Source organism: Podarcis bocagei (assembly GCF_964188305.1).
Source record: "Podarcis bocagei genome assembly, chromosome: 7".
In the NCBI taxonomy this organism is placed as follows: domain Eukaryota; kingdom Metazoa; phylum Chordata; class Lepidosauria; order Squamata; family Lacertidae; genus Podarcis; species Podarcis bocagei.
Window position 1 is genome coordinate 62,263,083 of NC_138132.1, and position 22,780 is coordinate 62,285,862.

At 44.1% G+C, this 22,780-nt stretch overlaps 2 protein-coding genes across 2 annotated transcripts in view; one reads left to right on the forward strand and one right to left on the reverse strand.

The window, feature by feature from the left end:
* The window catches only part of LOC308590908 (uncharacterized protein F13E9.13, mitochondrial-like), a 546,161-nt gene that overhangs the window by 435,237 nt on the left and 88,144 nt on the right, over positions 1 to 22,780 (reverse strand). The window lies entirely within an intron of this gene.
* Positions 3,146 to 16,499, forward strand: LOC308591551 (uncharacterized protein; the record flags this gene model as incomplete). The annotated part of the gene is made up of 10 exons (XM_081202318.1): positions 3,146 to 3,196; positions 5,653 to 5,663; positions 5,924 to 6,024; positions 8,048 to 8,219; positions 8,547 to 8,653; positions 9,727 to 9,904; positions 12,081 to 12,181; positions 12,847 to 13,018; positions 14,663 to 14,769; positions 16,399 to 16,499. The coding sequence occupies 10 exons, from the start codon at positions 3,146 to 3,148 to the stop codon at positions 16,401 to 16,403; spliced, it is 1,005 nt and encodes a 334-aa protein (XP_081058444.1). The 3' UTR covers positions 16,404 to 16,499.

Genomic DNA, 22,780 nt, shown 5'->3' on the forward strand with positions numbered 1-22,780 from the left:
ATCCGGCCCGCGGACGGTCCAGGAATCAGTGTGTTTTTACTTGAGTAGAATGTGTCCTTTTATTTAAAATGCATCTCTGGGTTATTTGTGGGGCCTGCCTGATGTTTTTACATGAGCAGGATGTGTGTTTTTATTTAAAATGCATCTCTGGGTTATTTGTGGGACATAGAAATCCGTTCATTTTCTTTTTAAAAAATATAGTCCAGCCCACAACATGGTCTGAGGGACAGTGGACCGGCCCCCTGCTGAAAATGTTTGCTGACCCCTGCTTTAGGGCATGTATGGTTTTATTTACATATATATACAGCCTGAGCTTAGGATGGAGGGACTCACAACGTTAACACTTCAACAGATCTTGGGCTCCCCATTAAGTTTCTAGAGAGGGTCCTGAAGGCCATGGCTTCAGATTCAGCACGTGAAGCCTTTGAGTCTTTCCAGATTGAGACACAACTACTGGCTCCATGGCCCTCCCCACAGGGCCTGCAATGTGCCTCCCATCCCAGTTATTCCTATCAACCCACAAGGCTAATCCACATCTCCATAACCCCACCTCTGTCCAGAAGTCCGGTGTGCATCCTGATCTTCCTTCCCCCAAGCTTTGCCCCTCCCAGCCTGAACATCACCCAGCCTCCAATTGGTCCAACTGGCAGAGGTGTCATAGTCTGTTTTGCTTATTGTGCTCTGATTCATTATTCTCCAATTGTGTGCCTTGCATGGGTGGGGAGGGGGCACACCTAGAGCCTCATTAAGGATTAGGAGAGGGGAGGTGTGGCTTCAGGAATGGAGGGGCGGGGCTTAAATGGACCACAGAACAAGAACAAACAGCTTCAGAATGAATTCTTTCAGAAAGGGGGAGCATCATTGCAGACCCTCTAAGTGCCCCTATTTTCCAGGGACAGTCCCAGATTTACAGAAGCAGTCCCAGTTTCTGATTTGATGCCAGGATGTCCTGCTTTTCCTTAGGATGTCCCTATTTTCATCAGAGAAATATTGGCGGGTATAGTAGAATGTCCCTATTTTCATCGGAAGTTATAGAGTTATGTGACACACACACACACACACACACACACACACACACACACACACACACACCCGAGCCAAGGAGATAATTAACCTTTAGAAGACATCAGAAGACAGCCCTGTAGGTTTTTTAATGTTTGATATTTTATTATGTTTTTATGTTTGTTGGAAGCTCCCTAGAGTGGCTAGAATATAATAATAATAATAATAATAATAATAATAATAATAATAATAATAATAATAATAAATTTATTAAGGAGTAGACATCACTATTTTCTTTGAAGAAATGTTGGGTGGCGTGTCATTGGTTGGGCCCTGCCTCATGATCTGTTACATTTTCATTGGGAAACCTGTGACTCTCTGGATGTTGTTTGTCTCCAGTACTCATCAGCCCCAGTACAACCAGTGGTGAGGGATCATGCAAGCTGTAGTCTAGCAACATCCAAAGGGTCACAAGTACAGTGGTATCTCGGGTTACAGATGCTTCAGGTTACAGACGCTTCAGGTTACAGACTCCGCTAACCCAGAAATAGTACCTCGCGTAAGAACTTTGCTTCAGGATGAGAACAGAAATCACGCTGTGGCGGCGCTGCAGCAGCAGCAGGAGGCCCCATTAGCTAAAGTGGTGCTTCAAGTTAAGTACAGTTTCAGGTTAAGAACAGACCTCCAGAATGAATTAAGTTCTTAACCCGAGGTACCACTGTACCACACGGCTACTAGCCACTATGTCTCCATTCTGCCGTCATTGTCTGAAAAACAGTTGCTAGGAATCACAAGTGATGAGAGTTTCTGTTGTGCCCAGGACCTTTTGGGGGGGCTTCTTGAAACAGATATCTGGTTGGCCACTGTGAGAATAGGATGCTGGATCAGTTCAACCACTGGTTCAGGAAGGCTCTCCTTAGGTTCTCGTGGTTCATGGTGCTATTTTAATGCTATTTAGTGCTTAGGTTCATCCTTACTGTAGTGTCAAGGTTATGCTGGAGGATTTCACAACAACATAGAGTGTATCTTCTTTCACGGCTTCCAATCCAATCTTTCCTCATTCTCAGGCTCAAAATAGAAACAGGGGTTTCTATGAGAAACTAAGGGAAACTGAGAGATACATCCTTGTAGAGAAAAGATTATTCAGATCTGCAAGGGGAGGCAAAGGGGGAATCCAGCCTTGGACAACCAAGAAAGCAAACAGTCCAGCGGTCAAATCCTGTTGGGGCCAGAATGAAGTAGGACTGTCAGCAGAGCAGCAAAATAAACAAGCACCCTGGCCTGCCAAGACTTATGGCCCTGGGTCCAAATACACAATCACAAAAGGGCTTAATGCTCAATAGATGATATATATTTTTGGAATGATCACATACAGTGGAGGCTGCTCCTTAAGGGCAAATGGGGCTATGCCCCACCAACCTCAGTCTGCACTCAGCAGCCTCCAGCTGTCTGCCCTCTTGCTTATAATAAAAAATAGAAACCATACATGCTCTGGTTAAAACACAGTGATCCGCCTTGGAACCCTTGCCCTGTATCTCTGTATCTTTGCTTTTGAAAATGTTTTTGTAGACCTGCCAAGGAAGTTAAAAAGCATTTTCATGTATGCGACAACGGCAGCAAGAGTCTTAATAGCACAAGGATGGAAGAATGAGGAAATCCCCACTAAAGAACTGTGGCAAGAGAAATTGATGGACTATGCGGAATTGGCGGAATTGACACATAGACTACGTGACAAGGATAACTGTGACTTTAAAGAAGAATGGGAACCTTTTACGAAGTATTTAAAGAAAAACAAAATGAACTGGACTCCTTGGCAGGTTTTGAATAAACACTCCCAAATTCTTTATTGGCAACATACAGATAGATAAATTGAGGATCTTTACAATTTTACAACTTGCAGAGAATAACATGTGCTGAGAAACCAGAGAGAGGAGCTGAGGGAAGTCTGGGGGTGGGGGTGTGAAGGCAGGTTTTTCTCTTTTTTTAGGGGGGAGGGGGGAAATGTGGGTGATGTATTTTTGTTAAATTGTTATTTTTAAATCCCTAATAAAAAATATTTCTAAAAAGAAAAGAAAATGTGTTTGTGGGTCGTTGGACTGAAATAAAGAGTATTGTTGTTGCATATTCAGTCCGGAGAGTTACCATGGCTGTCAGTGCCTCCTTGGGAGCTGTTGCTCCTTATAGGACACATCAGGTAGGAGGAGGAGGAGGAGGAGGACAAAGTTAGAATTCATAGAACTTGTTGGAGGTTTTTAAGCAGAAGTTGGGTGGCCATCTGTCTTGGATGCTTCAGCTAAGATTCCTGCATTGCACAGGATTGGAATAGATAACCCTTGGGATTCCTTCTAACTCTACGATTCTGTCATTCTGCCTGTCATCGGCTCTGGCCATTGATGGTATAGTATAAATAATAGGTTGGGGGTGGGGGGCTAACCCTGTGACCAGGAATTTAAGGTGCTGCGAATCTCCACTGGTGCTGAGCCCCCAACCCTGGCTCAGCCAACAATATGCCGATGTATGTAACTTGCTCAGCTGGCTGAGCCAAAGCCAGTGTCAATTTCCAAAAAGAAATTTACAGAGGTGGGGGAATTTAGGTTCGATCTTCAGCCCATTCAGCTCAGTCATGCGACCTGGCAACACGGTGTAGAGCTGAGTGACAGTGGAATTATGGACATTGGAATGCAGAAAGGGGGGGTATGGGGGAGTCCCGGAAAAGAGGTTTATGAAAACAATGTTATGAAATTATACGTGTTTGTATGTCTTTTTAGGTGTTTGTTTGTCTTTTAAAAATTCTGTAAAACCAATAAAAATTTTATAAAAAAAAAAAGAGCTGAGTGACAGTGGAATGGACTCCCATAAAAGGTGATGGATTCTCCTTCATTGGAAGTTTCTATGCAGAGGTTAGATGGCCATCTGTCAGGGATTTTTTTAGCTGTGACTCCTGCAATGCAGGGGTTGGACCAGATGAGCCTTGGAGTCCCTTCCAACTCCACAATCCTACGGAAATGTCAGTAGCATGAGAGCCCACAAAGACTGATAGGTTCCTCAGGCTCCTTACTAAATGGCTGTACACACCCACCTGGCTCTCCAGATCTGGGGGGACAAAACCAAACAGCACAGTCCTAATGGGAGAGATGGAAAGCAGGGGCCCTTTCCATCAGTACTGCTGAAAGAACAGCTCCATTGAGCTCCCCCTGAAATATTTCCACAGCAGCAAGTCTAATGTGCCTGGGTAGATTTTCCTGTTTCTTTCTCTATATCCGCTCTTCGTTTTCGCTGCATCTTTTAGAACATAAGCCTACAGAACAGGCTGCCTCATAGGAGCCAACTTCTAGGGGCTACAAGGGCTGAGCCCCTGCATAGTGGATGGGCATTCCCATTCAAATGGTGCGTGTGCACTGCGTCATGTGAGTGATTATGCAGGGTGGAGATCACCTGGCATTGGGAATCAGCTCTGTAACTGCCAGCAGTATTAGTTACCCAACTCGAAGGGAGGAATCATAGCAATGCAGTTAGAGGTATGGTCCCGAGGTGTATAAAAGCTTGTTGTGCATTTCTAGCTGAAGCACTGAAAGCTTGGGTGGACGACAGATAGGGACGTTGCCAGCCAAGAAGTATGGGGAAGTTTCCGAGACTGGTGAGCATTGCTTGCTTGGTAATAGGGAGTAAAACAATCCTCTCGATCTGGTGCTTTAACACAAAATCCATAGTCTGTACCCTTTCCAACTGGTATGGGTGGGAAGGTGTAATCAAAGACTCATTACCATTTCTGCAACAGGGTCCCTCCAAATCTCTCTCTCTCCAGCCACCCAATCAGCATGAAAAGGAAACTTTTTAGTCACTGAAGTCTTCTTGTAAGGTAAAGGTAAAGGTAAAGGTAAAGGTAAAGGGACCCCTGACCATTAGGTCCAGTCGTGGTCGACTCTGGGGTTGCGGCACTCATCTCGCTTTATTAGCCGAGGGAGCCAGCGTACAGCTTCCGGGTCATGTGGCCAGCATGACTAAGCCTCTTCTGGCGAACCAGAGCAGCGCACGGAAACGCCGTTTACCTTCCCGCCAGAACAGTACCTATTTATCTACTTGCATTTTGACGTGCTTTCAAACTGCTAGGTTGGCAGGAGCAGGGACCGAGCAATGGGAGCTCACCCCGTCATGGGGATTCGAACCGCCAACCTTCTGATCAGCAAGTCCTAGGCCCTGTGGTTGGCAAAATATATGGCAAAATATTAACTTGCTATGCACCTACATCGGTGGTCTGTCATCCGGGAACTGAGCAGACCTCAACCTGTTTGGCTTCACCAAAGTGGTGGCTTTGTGTGCCTTCACACCATACCCTGGGACCACACTTGCATTGTCAGGCACATTTTGTGAATTCAAAGACCTCTTTATTATTGTTCCTTATTTCCACTCAAAAAACTTCCCGTTCTCCAAAAGTGTATCCAGAGTAAAGGGCAGTGAATAGTTTCTCTTCGTCTCATCTCAGCTTCAACTTGCACGACTCGTTGGTTTGACCGGGACGACCCTTCAGGAGTGGGTGACTTTGAAACTCTAGCTGACCTGAGGAGGGAATATCCCACGGATGTTTGCCCTAAACCCACTGGAATTGAAGCTCAGACTGTGGAGGGAACCCCAGCGTCCAGCACTGGGTAGATCTTTCATCCGTGAGTGATGCCAGAAATGAAGAACCATGATCATCCTTGTGAGGGGAGGGGAAGTTTAACTCTTTCTCTCATTGCCATGGACCCAAGAAAAATAGATTCTTTGAAGCTGCTCTTTGTATTTCAAAGGAAGGTTCTGATGGATCCCAGGTTCTGTTGGATCCCAGTTTAGTACAGATTATCTCTCTACAACTGCTTCTCTCTTGCTGGTCACAGTTTGGTGAGTCAGAATGCTTCTCTCATTCTCTTACTCTCCCCACTAGGTTTAACCCTAAAGAAGGATTTGCTTGTGTAAATAAGGAGCAGAAGTATTCCTGCTTGGATTACAAAGTCCACTTCACCTGTCCCTCAAAATTCTGCTCAGGTGAGTCAACCAGGACATCTTATGGTGAGATGGGGGAATGATCTTCAACCACTTAAACTATGTCTGTATAACACCAAACCAATTGCTCAAAAGTGAACTGTCTTTCACTTTTATACTATATAAGAGGGGTTGCTGACATGGAACTCACAGTGTGCTCAGAAAAGGCCTTAATAAATATGCCTCCAAAAATCCACAGTGTGGAGGAGAGCTGCTTCCTCTGCCTGCTCACTTTGGCTGCATTTACACAAGAGTTTATTCCATTTCCCTGACATTTCTGCCATTATTAATTTCCGCATTGTACTTGAACTGTCACAAGGCATAAAAACCAGAAACATAGTAGAATATAGCACAAGTTTAGTGCTCATTCCCCCCCCCCCACACACAAAAGGGCTTCTTCTGGAAGCAAATAATACAGAAATGAGCACTAAAGTGGCTTTTACATCATATGAAACCTCAAATGGAAATTAACAGTTAGGGAAACAGTCTGGAAAACAGAACAAACGTCCATGTGATAGCAGCCTAAGTCCTCAAAACAGACCCCTTTGAAATGAATGGGCCTGTGTTAGTCATCATGACTATTACCTTTAGTGGGTCTACTCTGAGTAGGACTGACATTGGCTACAATGCTCAAAACAGGACACCCACCATCCCACTTCTTCTGAGCTGAAGAGTGCTGCAAAGTGCTTCTCTTGGGGAGCAATCCATTTCACATCTGGAAGCTGACCCGGGGCTGTCAGTTGACTCTTGCTTTGACACTGGAGACAAGATAGCATCCTCCGGTTTGTGGTGAGGGAGAATGGCAGCATCCTTGATCAGCAGGTGCAAGGTAGGCAGGGCAGGACTTAACACCTCTACTCTTCAGCAGAGGGCAATGGTTGGATTTTGCTGCTGTTGCTTCTGCCTGGAGCAAGAGTGGCCTCGCTCCACCCAAAGGCGCCCCAGTCCTCTGTGTTTGTATGTGGAGTCACATTTTCCTCCTGATAAAATATTGCAACCTGAGTGTATGGGGGCAGGGGTGGGAAATATACCAGCCCTGTAATTTTAGGGAACTATTGCCTGTGGTTGTGGAAGAACAAGCGTGCCCGTGTTGCACAACCAAACATTTGCTCCCGTAGTTCCTTTTTCCTTTTCCTCGTGCCCTTGTAATGTGGCAAGAAAAGAGCAAACGTGACAGTCTGTGTGTAACAGGCCTCACAATGCCTCTGTGGTAACAGAGGACAACCCCCTTTATTCCCCTGCTGAATCCCCCAGTCAAGGAGGACTGGAACCAATAGGGAACGTAAGCAGCTGACTGGTACTGAGTCAGACCCTTGGTCCATCTAACTCAATATTGTTTGCACTGGCTGCCAGCAGCTCTCCAGGGTTTCAGACAGGGAGCACCTCCAGTCTTACCTGGAGATGCTGAGGATCGAACCAGGGACCTTTCGCATGCAAGGCAGGTGCCCTGCCACTCAGCTATGCTTGCACAGCTCCTGTAAGGCTGATATCAAAAGATGGCATTGTTGGGCGCTTGCTGAAGCCCACCACACTGCAAGGGCCTCCATCTCCCAGCTGATTCCCCTCTGTGCTGCCACTGCCCATCCACCTGCCCTGCTTGAACCAGCAAGGAGTGATAAGGATGGAGCTAGCAGCACAGAGAGGGGCTTGGAAGGGCCCCTCACAGGTTCAACGGGTAAGTGAATGACCTGGGACACTGTTGAGCAAGTGGGTCCACTCAAAGAGCAGGGTGGCACTGAGAATGGTGTTTCTGCTTGCCTTTGGAAGAGCTGGGCATGGGCAAAGGGCTGCAGCATCTGCACGGCTTGCAAAAGATCCCAGGTTCAGGTCCTCGCATTTGCAGGTATGGCTGGGAAAGACTTGGAGAGCAGCTGCCAGTCAGTGCATGCACTACTGGGCTTCATGGAGTGATGCTCTGACTCAGTATCAGGCAGCTTCCTGTATTCCCATGTTCCATCTTTCTTGTCCTCGCATACCTGCAACAAACACTCGTTTAAGTTTTGCCTTGCCTTTCCCCCTTCTTTAGGATGCACAACTCGCTGGTTTGATCGGGATAATCTGTCTGGAAAGGGAGACTATGAACTCCTTTCCAATCTGCGGAGTGAATATCCTGGTGGGATTTGTGACAAGCCCCTTGCCATCAACGTACAGACTGTGGACGGGAGACCTGCATTGAAGACAGGGCAAAGATTTTCAGTGTGAGAAGACACTTTTGTTGATGGCTGTGATTTTTTTTAAAGATGCCAGATCAGACCATGCACTTGTGCTCTTGCTCAGAGATGTATTTTTCTAAAATCCTTGTGATACATAATTTCTTCTCTTTCCAAAGGTGGGCATGGATTCCAGAGCTGAGAAGGGATCCTATAGCCCCCGGAGCCTTGATTAAATTCTAACACTTACTGGTTCCAGGACTTGAGAAATGTCTAGCACCCGCAAGCTCATAACAATACTCAACTAAGATGGGCACAATTATATCTGTAACTGTCATTCCATACAGCACAACTTTTTATCCCTCTCTTATGCAGGTATGACACTACTAGAGGCTTTGCCTGTGTCAACATTGAGCAAGTACCTGGTCAGTCCTGCCTAGATTATGTGGTCCAATTCACTTGCCCAGAATCCTTCTGTTCTGGTGAGTGCTGCTATCATAGCTGTCAACTTTTCCCTTTTCTTGAGAGGAATCCTATGCAGAATAAGGGAATTTCCCTTAAAAAAAGGAAAACGTTGACAGCTATGGCTGCTATGTATTGATGAGATGTTCTCAGTGGGGATGGGGGTTCTTACCTAAAGGTGGAGGAGCTATTTTGTGGTTCGCCTCAGGCGCCAATCTATCATAAAGACACCATAGTCTCACAAAACCAGCCCCACTAAGGCCCATTTTTCTCCCCACGGAAAAAGGCCCACCCATTTCGTTCTATGGCAACAGAACAACTTCTTTGGATATGCTAAATCATGGTGCAGTGGTACCTCTGGTTATGAACTTAATTTGTTCCGGAGGTCCGTTCTTAACCTCAAACCGTTCTTAACCTAATGTACCACTTTAGCTAATGGGGCCTTCCGCTGCCGCCGCACTGCCAGCATGCAATTTCCATTCTCATCCTGAGGTAAAGTTATTAACCTGAGGTACTACTCAGGTTAGCGGAGTCTGTAACCCATAGTGTTTGTAACCTGAGGTGTTTGTAACACGAGGTACCACTGTACTTAACTAGCCAGCTAGAGCCATTACCTTGACAAAGGAACTGGCGTGGCAGCCTTCCTCTTATACATTCTTCCCTGGCAGGTTTGGAAGGGACTCAGGGCTTCATCCAGTCTGACCCCCTGCTCACCAAACACATAACGGTATAATGCCCAATAAACAAGCAGCTCATAGCTGTACATCTTGAATATAGTGGAAAGATGGTACAATGGAGTGCAGACCATTCCAGTGCATCTCAGAAAGAAGGGGGTGGTGACACAATATCAGCTTGCAATGCACCTACATAAATGGTTTCTCATCCAAGAACTAACCAGACCTGGTCCTGTTTGGCTTCACCATTTTGTGCCTTCACACCATACCCTGAGACCACACTTGCATTGTCAGACACATTATGTGAATTCAAAGACCTCTTTATTATTGTTCCTTATTTCCACTCAAAAAACTTCCTGTTCTCCAAAAGTGTATCCGGAGTAAAGCGTCATGAATAGTTTCTCTCTGTCTCATCTCAGCTTCAACTTGCACGACTCGTTGGTTCGACCGGGATGACCCTTCAGGAGTGGGTGACTTTGAAACTCTTGCTGACCTGAGGAGGGAATATCCCACGGACATTTGCCCTGAGCCCATTGGAATTGAAGCTCAGACCATGGAGGGAATCCCAGCGTCCAGCACTGGGCAAATCTTTCATCCGTGAGTGGTGCCAGGACAGCATTAGGGAATTAATTGTTACTGAGCAGCCTTCCAATGTTTCTGTTATGTGTCAGTTGGCCCAACTAGGAATGTGGGAGGAATCTGTTGGAAGCAGATTATCCAGTGGATTTTCTTCCATCTGCCCACAGACTCTTGCTTTGAATGCTGTGTGCTAGGGGTCACCGAGCTTTTTAGACCTGGTGGCACATTTGAGAGAGTGCTGAGGATACCATGGGTGGGTGGCATAAGACAACATGGCTGTCATGGGGAGCATGCCATAGAGAGATACAGTCATTGTGGATTTGCCACCCTCGCTCATGGGTGATGTCACACTTACCATGAAAAGTCATCTATGTCTTGCTGGTCCTGATTTCCAAAATCAGGACGCTTTGCCAAAATGGGAAGAACCATCTGGACTTGCACCCACCCCCTGTATCTTCATCTTAAAGTTTTACCTCACTCCCTTCCCAACCCCAGTGTGGTTTATTTGAGGTGTTGGAAATCTGTAAGGATTAAACTGTGGTTCTTGGGATACTTTGGGGGTAGGTATGCAGCCATAGATTAGCTTGAGCATTATGTTTCAACACAAGAACACTTTCTGAACAGAACACACATTTATGAAATAATGTATTGCAATCAGAAAGGACTTGTTTTTGCACAGCTGGTTCTTCCTGCCTAAATGCAGAACCTTACATTTGTCCCTATTGAAATTTATTTTCTTAGCTTGGGCCCAGTTCTCCAATCTGTTAAGGTCATCTTGAATCCCGATTCTGTCTTCTGTGGCAATAGCTACCCCTCCCAGTTTGGTATCATCTGAAGATTGGATGAGCATCCTCTCAATTCCTTCATCCAAGTCATTCATAATGGCATTGGACAACAATGGGGCCAGGACAGAACCCTGTGGCACCCCACTTGTCACTTTTTTCCAGGATGATGAAGAACCATTAATGAGCACTCTTTGGGTTCGGTCAGTCAACCAGCTACAAATCCACTTCACAGTTACCTCATCCAGCCCACATCTTGCCACAACTTCTCTGCAAGAATATCATGGGGGACTTTGTGAAAAACTTTACTGAAATCAAGAGTGGATATGGTTATAATTGCAACCATATAGGGCTTTGTGCTGGCATGTCCAAAGTCCTAATCCAGCCCGCTGCTTGGTCTAATCCAGCCTCTGTGGCAGTTTATTTCCTGGGGTAAAATCCTAAAGCTCAACAACTTTGGGGTAAAACCGTAAAAAAGCTCAACAACTTCAATCCAAAAAAAAAGCTTAACAACTTTGGTCGGCCCTCACAGCCCTTCACTTTATCAAATCTGGCCCCCTTTGAAAAAAGTTTGGACCCCACTGGCTTTGTGATAAGTCACTTGATTGACTTTGTCATCAAGGTGCCAAAGGACACCTTACTGTAGAAGTTTAACAGAGCTACCCTGCAGAAATTCATTAACTTTGAAAACAAGCATGTAAAGAAAGCAACCGATTTGTAAATATTTGTTGATGGCTAAGTATACATACATTTTCACATCAGCAGACTACAAAATAGAAAGCACTTTATCAAAGGAAAGCAAGTGCAGTGGAATGGAAAACACCAGGGGAATGTATGACTGAATATCAGAATGGATTAAGACACCCAGCAGATCCCTAGCCGTTATTCATACAGATATCGATGACTCCTACCCAAATTAGCATGTGCAATATTCCATTGCATGTGTGATTCAGTGAAAGTGTTACTGCAAAACGTAGTTGTGAAGCAATAACAACGGGTGTGATTTCAAATTGCTCTGATTGTTTTACATGAAAGAATACATACATGTGGCAATCAGTTCTCTTGTTGCATCTCTTCTTCCCTAGTAACACAGGGAGAGACTGAATGAAAGAACTCCTGGCTTGATGCTGTCAAGGCCAAAGAAGACATGAATGTTATTAGTGTGCTTGTTAACATTACATAGATTGTTATGTGAATGGGGAGGCATGATCAGCCTTGGGAGGGGAAGTTTTTCTCTCCTTGCCATGGACCCAAGAAAAATCGATTCTTCAAAGCTGCTCTTTGTATTTCAAAGGAAGGTTCTGTTGGATCCCAGTTTAGTGCAGATAATCTCTCTACCACTTCTTCTCTCTTTCCTGGTCACGGTTTGGTGAGTCAGATTGCTTCTTTCGTTCTCTTTCTCACCCCACTAGGTTTAATACTAAAGAAGGATTTGCTTGTGTAAGTAAGGAGCAGAAGTATTCCTGCTTGGATTACAAAGTCCGCTTCACCTGTCCCTCAAACTTCTGCTCAGGTGAGTCAACCAGGACATCTTGTGGTGAGATGGGGGAATGATCTCCAACCACACCATAATAAGCCATGCCTGTATAACACCAAAACAATTGCTCATAAATTAAAAGCAGGAGTCTTTAGTTTATATATGAGGTGTTGCTGACATGGAACCCACTCCTTTGTTAAACATACCCCCTTAAACATGCCCACATCTCATTGGATGGCAGTGGTTGTATTAAAAAAAGAAGGTGGCTGCGTTCACACAATAATTTATTCCATTTTCCATAATTGTTTATTTGCATGTCATATCGGAGCATTCACATGACATAATTTAGTGCCCAAATGTCTTGGGCAATCCATCTGCTCCACATTTTACTAAGGGCAAAAGAGCAGGTGTTCCCCTTTCCTGCAACCCACTTCTGCACTAGTGACAAGATAGTATCCTGCACTGCATGGAGGGTAGTGGTAGCAGCAGGCTCGATTAGGGGATGGAGGATAGGCACTGTGGGTGCTATATTTATCCTTCAACAGTTAACAATGCCTGGGGGGTTCACTATTGGGCTTCACGGAGTGATGGTCTGACTCAGTATCAGGCAGCTTCCTGTGTTCCTCTGTTCCAACTTCCTTGTCCTCCCATACCTGCAACCAACACTCATTTGAGTCTTGCCTTGCCTTTTCACACTTTAGGATGCATGACCCAGTGGTTTGATCGGGACAATCCATCAGGAAGGGGAGACTATGAACTCCTTTCCAATTTGCGGAGCGAATACCCTGGCAAGATTTGTGCTGAGCCCCTTGCCATCAACGTACAGACTCTGGATGGGATTCCTGCCCTGAAGACAGGGCAAAAGTTCTCAGTGTGAGAAGACACTTTTGTGATGGTTGTGAACTTTTTTTACAGGTGTCAGATAGGGTTTCATGTATTGCACTCTAGCTTAGAAATAGGGAACCTTTTTCTATTCCCAAACTCGGCCCTCCAGATGTTTTGGGACTACAACTCCCATCATCCCTAGCTAACAGGACCAGTGGTCAGGGATGATGGGAGTTGTAGTCCCGAAACATCTGGAGGGCTGAGTTTGGGGGTGCCTGATCTAGACTGTCAAATGTGACCCTCCAGGCCCCTCAATCTGGCCCTTGGAACTCTCTCAAGCCATATCCTCCACCATCCCTGCTTCACACCCTCTTTGGTTGTTTTTTTCCAGTTTCCCTGGCTCCTTGAGCTGCAATGATGCCTCTTATTTAACTGGGTGGAAAGAGGTGTCCCTTGCAACAAGTGTCCATTCGGCATTGCATTTACACTCACCTTCTCCTTTTTCTTTTGATGCTTTGTAACTGTTTCCTACCACTTTTTACATTGTGTTTTGCATATCATGTTGGGGCATACGTGGAAGGTGATTAGTGAACGGCAACAATTAAAGAAATGTGTTTGTGCAGAGGAGACTCTGGCTTCTGCACGGTTGGCAAGAGTCTTGTCTATTGTGCTACTCATTTCACCTCTCGCTCCGCCAGCCAGTGGCTTGTGGCTCACACCCTCCTTGCATATTTCTGCTGGCTGGGATGTATCCTTGCACTCTAATAATGCCTCTTGCTAGTCTGGGTGGAGATGCAGCGGGTAAAAAAACAAAGGGAAAATTGACTTCAGTTGCTCTGTTCAGTTCTTCTGGCCCCCACCTGCCAATAGCAAATGACTCCTGGAATTTTGTTCATAAGGGAATGTATTTGTTTTTATTTACTTTACTAATTAAATAGTGTGTGTGTGTGTGCGTGCATTTTAAATGTTGCGATGTATGGTTTCTTTGTTTTCCAAAGTGCAGAGATGAGTGTGGCTCCTATTACATAGCCAAAATGTAACTAAATTAAACATAGATGGCTCAGTTGGCTAGACTGTGATGTTGATAATGCCAAGGTTGCAGGTTTGACCCCCGTATGGGACAGCTGCATATTCCTGCCTTGCAGAGGGTTGGACTAGATGATCCTCGGGGTCCCTTCTGACTCTACAGTTCTATGATTACTAAATTAAACTAGGGCCAGGGCTTTTTCAGTACTGGCCCCGACTTGGTGGAACACTCTGTCACAAGAGACTAGGGCCCTGAGGAATTTAACATCTTTCCGCAGGGCCTGCAAGACGGAGCTGTTCCACCTGGCCTTTGGTTTGGACTCAGTCTGACCCTTATGTTTCCCTCCCCTTATGGTTTTGATTTATGGGCTACTATTAAAATGAGGCTGCATTTTAAATTCTATTTTAACCCATATTTTAACCCGTATTTTAATTAACTGCCCCCCTTCCAATTACATTTTATTGTAATTTTATCAGTGTTAGCCACCCTGAGCCCAGTTCTGGCTGGAAAGGGCGGGGTATAAATAAATTTTATTATTATTATTATTATTATTATTATTATTATTATTATTATTATTACTATTATTAAATTAAGATGTGGAAAATAACACCTGTAACATGCAATTTCATACAGAGTGCTTCCCCCCCCATCCTGCTGTTATTCAGGTATGACCCTACTCAAGGCTTTGCCTGCATCAATGATGAGCAAGAACCTGGTCGGTCCTGCCATGATTACAGGGTCCAGTTCACATGCCCAGGATCCTTCTGTTCTGGTGAGTGCCACTATGAGTTGATAGGATATTCTCTACTGGGAGGGAGTGGGCAGTGGGGATGGCAAACCTCCTTAATGATTGTTTTGCCAAATAATAGTAATAATTTATTATTTATATCCCGCCCACCTGACTGGGTTTCCCCAGCCACTCCGGGCGGCTTCCAACAAAGTTTTAAAATACAGTGCTCTGTTAAACATTTAAATATTCCCTAAACAGGGCTGCCTTCAGATGTCTTCTAAAATTCTGCTAGTTGTTCTTCTCTTTGACATCTGGTGGGAGGGCGTTCCACAGGGCGGGTGCCACTAACAAGAAGGCCCTGTGCCTGGTTCCCTGTAACTTGGCTTCTTGCAATGAAGGAACCACCAGCAGACCCTCGGTGCTGGACCTCAGTGTCCAGGCAGAACGATGGGGGTGGAAACTCTCCTTCAGGTATACTGGACTGAGGCCGTTTAGGGCTTTAAAGGTCAGCACCAGCATGTTGAATTGTTCTTGGAAATGTACTGGGAGCCAATATAGATCTTTCAAGACCAGTGTTATGTGGTCTCGACAGCCACTCCCAATCACCAGTAGGAGATGGTTCTTTTAAAATTAGAATCAGAAGCAATATAGACACAAGTGGGTGAGAAGGTTACAGATTTTATTGCAAACAGCAAGCAAAATGTACATTACCAGGCAGCACTTCAATCTGCTACTGAGAAGCCCTGAAGAAGTGGCAAAGTGACCTCCAGGTAGCTTTTGATGCACAGCACTGTGGCCAACAGCCTGTGGTGAACTTCTGACTGGCATGCCCCAAAACTAGGTATTTTATAGATACTGTGTCCTGTTAGGGCCAATACAGGCTCAACTACAAGCTCAAAGGCAAAAAGCCAGGCTATACATCAAAGGCTTTTACTGACCAGTGCCAACAGTCCACACATCAAAGACCTTTTTACAAAGGATAGAGAAAAACATAAATCATGTTTTATAAACATAAACATAAATTATGTGTTATAAACATAAAACATAAGCAGAGACAGGAAGAGATAACCAGAGACAGGAAGAGTTGACCATGCCAGATCACTTATCTCCTCGAAATTACAATAAACTTCTGCATTATTCACACAATGATATATCTATAAGTAAGTGATTGGTTTCAGCTTCCTGACCGGGTGGGCTTTTTTTGTGGTAAATATTTGATTTTTCTGAACATACAAATAACAAACATCAACATAAAACTGAACCACAAGACATCTGCTGTAGCAGTGTTCATTGTGAACATCTTGGAATGGTTTATACATTATAGTGGGGGGGGGGTTAATCTTGCTATTTTACCAGTGTGAATAAATAAATAAATAAATAAATAAATAAAAGTCTGCCAATTTTTGAGCGTTTTAGTTGCCATAGGAATAGGTGACAGACGGAAAAGGTGAGTTAAAATGTGGTACGCTATTCATTTCCATGGAAGTGGGTTTTTCCCCCCTCCGTATTTGCAAAGCTTTTAGATTATTATTTTTCATAAATGGTCTGTAATTGTGTTTTTCTACCACACCCAAATATTTCATGGCTTGGCCATGACTTGGTATACCTGCGTTGTCTATTTTGTTTATTTTTGTGATCTGAATTAAAGCACAGCATTTCTGATTTCTTTAGGCTAATCTGAAGGCCAGACCTTCTGCATCATTCTTGCCATGAGAGGCATTGCCTTCTTTTCTTAATTGTTAATTCAATAAAATCAGTGTGTCGCCAGCAAACATTCCTATGCAGCATTGTGGGTGATTAATTTGGACTCCTGTTGTTTTAGGGTCATTTCTAATTACTTCAGACAGTGGTTGCAAATGAATAGCACCTTTGCGCCCCCCCCCCCCTGGACATGAAAAAAAAAATGTGATCCTCAGGCTAGAAAAATTTCCCTCCTCTAGTCTGGGCTACTCCACCCTCAATTCTCTCTGCCCTACAACATTTTACAGCCTCTTTAATTTCAGTGCTTCTTGTTCCTTTCCTCAACTCTCCCTCACAATACGTTATAAACAGGCCATTCAGCAATGCCAGCAAGTTCCACCTGAATCTCCTTCTCCTTCTTCTTTTTTAACAGATCTCCAAAAGGTGTGTTATAGGCGTTGTAATTCATGGTTGCACAAGGTTGCATTTAACTTTCCAAAATGCAGAACTGGAGGGGTTTTAATAACTCTTTAGGATGGCATGCATATTTGTGGTACGACAAGGTAAAGACTCATAAAATGTTCAAAAACCATATTGTCAGAAAAGCAATATTTATGGTCTGGATAAAATACAAAGACTTATTAGAAGGTAAGACCCCGAGGTGGTTATCACCAGTGGAGGCCAAGGCTCGAAAAAAACCCAATATGGAGGCCGGCTGGCCGAAATATGGGGAAATAATAGAAAAAATTGGAGACAATTGGAGGTTGCAGAGCTTTGAAAAACTAGAGAATAAGGTGCAAGATTGGTTTCATTATGCTCAAATTCAAGAGATTTTTAAGTTGGACAAAAAAACAGGATTCCAGGCGGAAAAATCGAAACTAGAGACAGAACTGTTAGAACCAAAGACTAAGGTACTTTCGAGAATGTATAACTTGCTGCTTAAATGGAACACTCAGGATGAGACAGTCAAATCAGCCATGATAAAATGGGCTCAGGACATTGGGTACAACATTATGTTTGAAGACTGGGAAAGGTTATGGACCACTGGTATGAAATTCACGGCATGTAATGCTCTGAAAGAAAATATTATGAAAATGATATACAGGTGGTACATGACCCCAGTCAAGCTAGCTAAGATATATCATCTGTCTGATAATAAATGTTGGAAATGTAAGGAGGCTGAAGGGACATTCTTTCACCTCTGGTGGACCTGTCCAAAAGTGAGGGCCTTCTGGGAAATGATCTATAATGAGTTAAAAAAGGTGTTTAAGTACACCTTCCCTAAGAAACCAGAGGCCTTCCTCCTGGGCATTGTTGGCCAGAAGGTGTTAAAGAAGGATAGAACTTTTTTTATGTACGCAACTACAGCAGCAAGAATTCTCATCGCAAAATACTGGAAGACACAAGATTTACCCAAACTGGAAGAGTGGCAGACGCAATTGATGGACTATATGGAACTGGCCGAAATGACTGGCAGAATCCAAGATTTGGGAGAAGAAACAACGGAGGAGGATTGGAAAAAAATTAAGGATTATTTACAAAAATTTTATAAGTTATATGAATGTTAAGAATTTGCATGATTTGGAAAATTTAGCTCCAGCAATAAGATTTGATGGTATGGGAAATTAAGTTATATTAATGGAAGGACTAATGTTTAAAATAATACTACATTTGTTTTTAGAGTAAATTGATAATGAGTATTTTAAGCTTAAAATATAATTACTTGAAAGAACAAAAGAATGCACGAAACAAGGTTATAATTTGCTGATATTTTTATTGTAAAGAACGCATGGTGAGGGAGACGTGGGGAAGTCCGGTTGGTTATGGAAAAATGTTTTGAAAAGATGATTCTCTTTTTCTTTCTTTTTTTCTTTTCTGTTATTTCTTTGTATATCTGGATCTGGAAAAAATGCAATAAAAAATATTTTAAAAAAAACAAAATGCAGAACTGGAGAAAGTCAATTTGCACTTCCCAGTTGAGTCTTCGCTGAGTCAACTATTTCCTTCTGTGATGGGGAAGTGATATGCAAAGCTTCACATTCTTGGGAGTCATGTGCAATTGTTACCGCTGTCTCATATTCTAGGTGTCCCCCTGACTATTTACTGGGGAAAACTGGGGAAGGGTCCCAGTTCAGTGGGCCGAGCAGATGCTTCAGGTACACCTGTCTGAAATGCTGGGCAGCTGCTGCCAGCCGGTATGGAACACAGATTAGGAACCCCTTTCAGCCACCTGAGGACAAAGGCCACTGATGGGCAGGAACAGAGGTAAAACTGGGTGGAGTAGTGGGTATGATTCTTACCTTTTACAGTAGCTACATTCCAGCCTCACAAAAACCAAGAGGTTTATACATGCACACACATCTCCATCCACCATCCAGGCAAGCATGGGCATTATCACAGTTCAAAGACACATTTCACCCAAGCAAAAGCGCTTGAGGAGGGGAGGGGGAGTGAGGGGTGTGCCCACTGGGAGGGGGCCTTTCCTAGGCAGAGGCCCATGGGATGGAGAGAAAGGCCTGGACAGCCACATTTGAGTCCATGCACCTGAGAAACTAATGTGCTCCACCACAAGAAAGAGTTTCAAAGCTTTACTGAGAACAGTCTTTAAAACAGTTACAATTAAATCTTACAAGATACAAAGGAACACATTGTTGTTACACAAGCAAGCAATGTGGTCCAGTCTTTTTTTAGGTCCTAATACTGTATCCACAGCAGTGGCCAGAGGAGAAATGACTGTTAGGAGGAGCACAAACAGAAGAAACACAATTGTGCAACTGTAGCAGCAAAACTAGACACCTGTATCTGCTCCACCTGCAATAAAACTAGTCTCTCCCATATAGGTCTGTACAGCCACAGCAGGCGCTGTAGCTCTCCAACAGTTTGAGTTAACCCCAAAGGGGCATTCTTCCATTGTCTCCCGAGACAGACAGATGTCAACAACAGTTCAATACAAATTTCTTCTCTCTACTCCCAGAGAGAGATCCTAAGCAACTTGCTTGTATCATCATTGTGGAGCTTAGCTTCTATTGCTGTTACTGCTGGCTCCACCAGTGACTAAAGACACTGGGCTTATCGGGTTTCATCTCCTGTTGTTAAAGATTTCTCGGTTTTCCAAAAATGAGTCATCACTTACCCTAATGACTGAAAGGGAAACATCCGGCCTTTTCTGCTGCATTTGCCAGAGTGAAACCTCCCATGCCTAATGGAAGCCTCCCATTGCAAATGCAAACCTTACAGCGTAGCATTTCAAATACAATGCACTCAAGCATAACATTAAATGTGTATTAAACTGATATCTTTAACACCTCAGTGCTTTTGCATGGAGCAGGTGCTTTTGCATGGAGAAGGTCCCAGAAGCAAGGTGGACCAATGGCCTGATTCTGTACAATGAAGCCCTCCAGGACCCCTGCCAGATACACCCATCTCTGGCCCTGCTCCACACTCTCCTCGATTGCTTTTTACCTGGCTTGAATGTGTCGCTGAACTGTGATAACGCTTCTTGCTTGCCTGGATGAAGGACGGACAGACTGTGAGCATGTTGCTCTGACTTTTGATGACTAAGTGTGTAAGAGTCACATCCGTCGTGTTGCCCAATTTTGTCTCTGGCTCCACCCACCAACATGGGAACATGACCCCATGGAAGATTGCCCAGGAAGGAATGCAGCCCTCAGGTTGGGGGGGAAGCCCAGCCTTGCTCCAGTGTCCCCCCCACCCACCCACAAATTTTATTAGCTCGTAATGAATGAACTGAGTCTCCTTGTGTCTCTACATGTGCAGCTTCCATCACGTCAGAGGATTTGGTTTTGCACCAATGAGCAACAGGAGGGTGTCAACAAATCCTGCCAAGACTACAAGGTTCAGTTCACCTGTCCAAAGACATTTTGTTGACATGAGATACATTGACGGGAACAGACAGACACTTTGTATGCAGGGAAAGCCTCCTGCCTGTAACCATTAGGTACCACTGCTTGCCAGTGTACACAACACTGAGCTACATGGAGCAATAATATGACTCTTATCAGATATTAGGTGCCTCCAGGCCCCAGGCCTTTGCTCAGCATTCAAACCAAAACAAGGGTGAGCATACAAAACTGACTTATACTGAGTCAGACCATCTTGCTCAGTATTGTCTACACTGACTGGCAGAGGCTCTCCAGAGTTTCAAGTGGCGGGTATTCCCAGTCCTACCTGGAGATGCTAGGAATTGAGCCTTGGGTCTTCTGAATGCAACACAGATGAGTTGTGGCCCTGCTTAATTACACTGGGTTGTGGCCAACTACATTCTACTCAGATTGAACCCATTGAAATTAATGGTCCTATGGTAGTCATGGCTGTTAATTAAATGGGTCTACTTTGAGCAGGGTTAGCTTTCAAGCCATTATTTTCAATGCCACACTTTTATTTTATTTTAAAAAATTCTTTATTTTCTTAATAATAATTCTTAAGAAAATGAAGTTCAGCTGATGACCGCTCCTGAAAAATGTTGCGCAGGAGGAGAAATGCTGAATGCTCTCATAAGAGAGACTTCTCTCGCCACCTGAAGTTCCCCTTGATTACTGATATAAAATGTCAACAAAGCATAATGATAACAAAGCAGACATGCATGAAGTGTAAAATATTGACTGGGCAAATCAAGCGAACAAATAGAAAATAAACAGTGGGGGATATGAGTAACTGCAGCTCATCTATAAACTCGTAAACAGAAGGAGGTTAAGAAGATATATCAGAACACTCCTGGGGGCACAGAAAGAAGAGCTTTCTGCTGCATGTTAGATTTCCCATTTACTCTGCATCCACTCTGCTTCCACCACTGGTTTAGAAAGTGGTGTTACATGCACAGTTTATATCTACGATCCATATTCTAACCTGTATCTATCATATTCTTTCTTGGAAATGCTGCATTTTGATGCATTTTCCCCAAACCAGCTTCCGTACAAATAGAGAAAAAGAACAACAAAGCTACATTTTAGGCCCCTGATATAAACGGAACCAAGGTACGTAACCAAGTGGATTTGTTTGAAGTTCAGGTACAAGTCAGCTTGCAGAAGACAGGTTGCAAGGAGTTAAGACAGAACGAGGAACTTCTAGAGTCCAGTACTATCCTTGAACCTTTATTTCTATGCTGACTTATCTCTCTCTATCTCTGTTTTTGTTGACTAGGCTGATACATCTTTGGTTGCGTCCTGTTTACAACTTCCTCCTCCTCACACTTACTTCTCTCTATCGGACCTCAAGAGGAGAAGTTCACCTTGGAGTTATCCTCCGAGAACAAAGGAGCAAAGACGGCTGCCTTTTTTCTTCTCCAGATGAGCTAGTTAGGTTAGAGACCTATAAAGGAAAAAAAAATCTACCTGAGTTACTTCCTTACTATAAATTACTTCGTTATTTTTCTTAGTCTACAATCATCTCCGTGTGTGAGACTGAAACAGGTGGAGTCTGCTCTCCAACCAGATTCACTAGCCAAACGCCCCAAGCTTTGCATATAGAATCGCAGAATGGTAGAGGTAGAAGGGACCCAAGGGTCATCTAGTCCAGCCCCCTGCAATGCAGATAAACCCTGCGGCCTTCAAAGAGCTCTATCAAGTAAATAGAGTCAAACTTCTAACAGGATTGCCACGGGGGAAATAAACAGGAGCCTCCGCAAGCAAGCTCTGTTGCATACAGGTGCCGCGATTGTTGTCACGATCAATATCACCATTCTAAAACGGATTCAGAATCAACAATGTTTCTTTTCTTTTTATTTTAAAAAAAATATTAAACAATTTCAACATAACAAATTATCTGTCCAAATAATCAATTACATTGTTTCCACACACACCCCGCCATCCCCCCCACTCCCCCCCCACAAGAATTCCCTCAGCTCCCCTCTCTGATTTCTTTGCACATATGGTTCTCTGCGCGTTATAAAATTGTACCTATCTTTGCCTTATCTATCAAATGTTCAACTAATACAGTAAATTTGTGAATGTTTATTCAAAACCTGCCAAGGAGTTCAGATCATTTTGTTGTCCTTTTAAGTAATTTGTAAAAAAAGTTCCCATTCTTCCTTGAAGTCGCGATTGCAGGACCAACCGTTTTTCTAATGACAGAAGCAAGCGTCCCACTGTGTGTCCAGGGTCACTGCGGGCTGGGACGGAGCAACGGCGGCAGAAGTTCTCTGCACATGCTTAGATGTCACTGTTTCCAGCCTGGGAAGGATGCCTCTGAGCGCGTCCAGAAAACCGCCCCTCCTTAGCGATCGCTTATTCCGCGAGAGCGACGCCTCTGCGCGCGTATACTGCACAAAACTCTTCTCGGGACTGCGAGAAAGCGCTCTCTGGACATGCTCAGAGGCGTCCGGTGTATCCCCCTACTTTGACTCCTTGGGTCCAAT